The 5,441-nt window shown below is 45.5% G+C and overlaps 1 protein-coding gene across 1 annotated transcript; it reads right to left on the reverse strand.

Annotated features, from left to right (window-relative positions):
* Window positions 1-3,816: 3,816 nt before the first annotated feature.
* Window positions 3,817-5,004, reverse strand: LOC119349646 (chalcone synthase 2-like). Its single transcript, XM_037617755.1, has one exon. The coding sequence runs from the start codon at window positions 5,002-5,004 to the stop codon at window positions 3,817-3,819; it is 1,188 nt and encodes a 395-aa protein (XP_037473652.1).
* Window positions 5,005-5,441: the final 437 nt, after the last annotated feature.

The following is a 5,441-nucleotide window of genomic DNA, read 5'->3' on the forward strand; positions in this document are numbered from 1 at the left end:
CAACCAGTACCACACGGAGAAAACACCCAAACAAAACAGGCATCTCCTCTGAATCCCGTGAGGCTGTCGGCCACGTTGGTTGGGAAGGGGACGACGTGCCGGTAGCAATGGGGTGCCGGACGGCTGTTGGAGGTAGAAGGTGAGGCTCCAGCTGCCGGCCGTCCAACGGGGACCCTTTGGTCGGCCAGCGATGGATCTGGCGACCTGGTCTCCCGCATCCATGAAGGCCACCAAGCCGAGGAGGACGACATCGATGGACCACTCCCTTGACTTCTCGGCACTCGGCGCCCTCAGGAGTAGGGTTGGCGACCGGAGCAGCCGTCGGCCGATGCACCGCAAAATTCTCCGCCGTGAGCGCACAAGGGCATGGGTCTCCGAGCGGACGGCCTCTGGCCTCTCATCACATGGGATGTTAGCGCTAATTACGCGGCGTGGGATCCCTCCCTGCTACTCTGGCGGACGTGGGATTGACAGAGTTTTCGTCCGCCCATGAAAAACGCTAAACGCAGTCTTGGATGTGGGTTAGTGTAATTTTGACGGTTAGATGAAATTAAGTGATCTGATCGGGAGGCCGTAATTCTTCCGTGTTGTTACGTGTAGGCTAGGCTGGGTGCACGTACCGATGAATATGTTTACTTGTTTAATACTCTCTCCGTTCCTAAATATTTGTCTTTTTAAAGATTTCAAATGGACTACCACATACGGATGTATATAGACATATTTTAGAGTGGAGATTCACTCATTTTGCTTCGTATGTAGTCACTTGTTGAAATCTTTAGAAAGACAAATATTTAGGAACAAAGGGAGTAGTACTATAGATTAATAATAGTATAGATAAAAAACAGAGGCAGGACAAAGTAAATCTAATCATCACCTCTGGCCGCTAATTGATTCGACGGCACAGGCTTCACGGAAGTCACCTCCATTCCTCTTCAGGCTCCACACATGCAGCTTCATAAGAATCAGACGGACCTGCTTGCTCGGTTGACCAGATTCAACGTGATCGAACGGCCAGGAAGATCCCAATCCAAGGGAGCTCCGTATAGGAGGGTCGGCTAGCATCCTTATAGGTTTAAATGACATCTCAGCCAGGTATACGGATCTGCTGTACGCACCTGCAGTGATTGCATGTTTCCATATATATCAATATATGGCCATGATTTTTAAAGGATTGTGATTCTACAAGCATTTAGTTGATAAGTTGAAGTGCTTATGAGGTTCATGCCAACACATGATTCAGAATACTGGCCGGCAGCAGGCTAGCAGCTCGAGTGTCTATATTAATTTGATCTACCTCCACAGGCGGCTGCATTGTGACTTCAGATCAATGAAAAAATAGCATGCTATGAAAAAATAGCAAGGCCTTCAAAATATTCTATTATCATACTATTAGTGAGAAATTGTACATTGATTTATTTAGCAAGGCATTTCTTAGAGCGCAATGGCATTGCTATTAGCGACACTATAGCGCGCCATTTTTTCACTGCTCCAGATGCAGGTGAAGGTAATATATCAATCAGGTATGATATAATTCATGTGTGCCATAGATTTTGGTAGTTCATATGTGCATCTATTTTCTGATGCATATATGTGTAGATTTGGGTGCAGGCGTTGAATTTTCTGATAGTTTCTAATGCAACGTGTGATAACTATGTATATATTTTTATCATAACTAGGAGAAATAAATATTAAAAAAGATTGTATGCTGAGATCTCCATACCAATTTTACTAACTCAATGTAATAATAATAAGCCTGATGTTTGTCATCTGTCAGAAACATGTGATACACACAGACCCATATATGTGTTGCAGATTTAAAGAAGTTATAATCCCACCTTACCTCCGTCAGATACTTTTGAGATATATCTGCTGTAGTAGTTTAACAGAAAAGTGAAAGAAGTGCAAATTTATTGACATAACTTAAATGAATGTCTGCATGCATTCCTGATAAAGAAAAACTTTGACTGATTAATTTTGAAAATACGCTCTTGCCGACACAAGACCAAATTCAGTAGCTCCTAATGAGTGATCTCCATGAAGAAAAAAATAGTAGGCGCATACAGTACTTTAGTGACAAGAAAATCTGCAGATTGGCCATGAATGAAGAGGGGTGGTCCTTGGTGAGCGAAGGCGTTGATGAGCACACCGTTGCCCTACAATGTGAAGTGCTGAGGAGGCCCATGCCAAGAGCTGGTGGTGAGTACTGGCCTATTGCAGCTGCATGAGTTTCTTTGGTCTACATTTACGTGACGATGAACGGGATCCATTTGCTCTAGATGCGGGCAAAGGTAATTGTTTCAAGCAGGTTTGATCTATGTCGTACACGCTAACAAGTTGGAGGTTTGATTATTATCTTGTGTGAGCTTTAAATTTGGGCAAATTCTTCACTTAATTTACTGCTTTTCGCATGAAGCACATATATGGCTAGTGATGACAAGTAAATATATTTACTTGGTTCATTGACTGCAGCGTGTGGGATTTGCCGATACCTTGGCTCAAGGTATGATAACTACACATGTCTACTTATGCCATTATTAGGAGAATAGTGCAAATAGTACTAAAATCATCATGTGCTCAAATTTCCATGATAATATAGAGCTACAAGGTTATAAAATTAAGCCTTCCAGTTATCATCTATGAGAAAGATCTCATGCGCACACACACAATTATCCATGTCATGAACCGATATGACTTGTGTGTTTTCAATGGCAAATAATTAGAATTCCCCACTTTTCCTCAATAGGTTTTTCTTAGAAATTTAATCATTAACCAAAAAAATCAGGTCTTCTATCTGATGAAGTTTAACATTTTTTTTGTAAACATGACAATATATTTTCATGTAATATAAATGGTTTCAATATCGCATCTTTCCTGACAGAACGAATAAAGTGCATGGATTCACTACATATTACCAGGAGAGAATGAATGCCCACATATAGTCCCTATAGAACACTTTGCATGAATATGTTATGTAAATATGATCTTAAAAATGACACGCAAAGCATGCTCAACGTCTCTAAACCATAACACAAAACTCCGCCATAATTTCTGGGGAAAAAGGATAACAAATGATAAATCCACCGAATTTTGCATTTTCAAAACTAGATCTACCAATACACATGCAACCTTCATGAAATATAGTTGTGCGTCAATTGATGGCTGGAGAAGAGTATACATGCAAACAGTACTATCACAAATTGATGGAGCTGTTTAACTTGATCCTTTTATCTACCAAATTAGAAATTAAATACTATTACACTGATCAAAATAGTGTCCTCAATGTTCCTATATTTAAAAACCGAAAACACTAGCCCCTGCAGGTACACGGGTTTAATGACTAGTGTATAAATACCGAAAACACTAGCCCGTGCAGCTGCATGGCTTTAATGACTAGTATGTCTAATTAAGAGCATTATTCGCTTTAGCATCCCAAACATATGCAGTATGCAGTAATCACTGCCAATGTAAATAGATGGTTAAGAAGCGCAATGATTAGGAAGAGAGGGAAAAGAGACAGGCAGCTGAACCGGACCTGATTGAGGATGTAGAGACAATGCAGCGCATACATTATAAAATTACTAATAAGAAGCATAATGTTGAACGTTACGAAAATACATTAGGTACATCACGAGCACATACAACAAGGTTTTTGGAGAAAAACGCATATCAATTCTTACAGCAGAAACACAACAAAAAGTGAAAAACCAGGGATAAAGGAAACTCAGGACAGCCATCACACCGTTGCTCTCGTAATCACTTATAGTGTCGGTGATTTTATGCTGTTGGTGAATAAATAAAGTGTGCTTTGCTGATCGATCATGCAGTGGCTGCGATTGGGACGCTGTAGAGGACGAGTGTCTCGACCGTGAGGCCAGGGCCGAAGCCGAAGAGGACACCCCACTCCTTACCTTCTCCAGTGGTGGCGTGGCCATCCTGGGAAGAGGTCTTACGCATCACGTCGAGGACGAAGAGGACACATGCACTGGACATGTTGCCATATTCGGACAAGACCTCTCGGCTGGCGCGCATGCGCTCCTTGTCAAGGCCAACTTTCTCCTCGACCATGTCTAGGATCGCCGGCCCGCCAGGGTGTGCAATCCAGAAGATGGAGTTCCAGTCGTGGATGCCTAGAGGCTTGAAGGCGTCCTCGAGCGCCTGCTCGATGTTCTCAGAGATGAGCCCAGGTACGTCTTTGAGAAGGTGGATGGTGAGCCCCGCCTCCGTTAGGTGGCCGTTGATGGCGCCCTCAGAACCGGGCAGGATGGTTTGCCTCGCTGATACCAGCTGGAAGAGTGGCTTCTCGAAGGGCTCGTCGGGGTCCGCACCAATGATGGCAGCGGCTGCGCCATCGCCAAAGAGTGCATGGCCGACCAACGAGTCCAGATGGGACTTGCTGGGGCCACGGAAGGCCATGGTGGTGATCTCTGAGCAGACCACTAGCCCGCGTGCGCCGCGGTTGTTTTCGGCAATGTCTTTGGCCATGCGGAGCACGGTGGCACCGCCGAAGCACCCTTGCTGGTACATCATGAGGCGTTTCACCGTCGGGGAGAGGCCGAGCAGCCTGGTGAGCTGGTAGTCGGCGCCCGGCATGTCCACGCCGGAGGTGGTGCAGAAGATGACGTGGGTGATCCTGGACAGCGGCTGGCCCCACTCCTTGATCGCCCTCTCTGCCGCCTCTTTCCCGAGCTTGGGGACCTCGACGACGACAATGTCATGGCGCGTGTTCAGTGACGGCTCCATGTGGGAGCAGATGCTGGGGTTCTTTTTGAGGATTTCCTCAGTGAGGTGCATGTGCCTCTTCCTGATGGTGGACTTCTCGCACATCCTCTCGAACTTCTCCTTGAGGTCCGGGAGGTGCTCGCTCTTGGTGACCCTGAAGTAGTAGTCTGGGTAGGTGGCCTGGTACACGCAGTTGGCCGGGACGGCCGTGCCGATTGCCAGCACAGTCGCCAGACCCTCAGCCCGCTGTGCCCTTCTCACTTCCTCCAACTTCACCGCCGCCATTGATCAGCACCAAGGAGTACTAGCTAAGTAGCAAGGGCTTGCTAGCAAGGGTTTGTAAGGTGCACTTAACGTAAGATTGTATTTCTCAACTCTGGTGATAGAACTCACTGGGAGTGCTCCCACTTTATAGAACATGATTTGCTAACGGATTCAATTTTTTTATATCGGAGTTGAATACACCGACGACTGAGCTGGTTTGTTTTCTTAATTCTGATGGGAGCGCCTGCAGCTTAGAGAAACTCTACCATAATAGCGGTCTTAAGGGGCACGTACGGTGCGCAAAAAAAAATCAGCTTAATTTAGCAGTCGCGGCAATGTTTTGAATTTTGAAAGCAAGAACCAAAAAAGAACTCGGCCAGTGAATTTACCATGTTCCGCCCGCGGCAAACAGGACACGGCTGGACCGGGTCGGCAATCATTAAGGCCTCTTTTGGTTC

The sequence above is a fragment of the Triticum dicoccoides genome, chromosome 1A (genome assembly GCF_002162155.2).
Source record: "Triticum dicoccoides isolate Atlit2015 ecotype Zavitan chromosome 1A, WEW_v2.0, whole genome shotgun sequence".
NCBI classification, from domain to species: Eukaryota; Viridiplantae; Streptophyta; class Magnoliopsida; order Poales; family Poaceae; genus Triticum; species Triticum dicoccoides.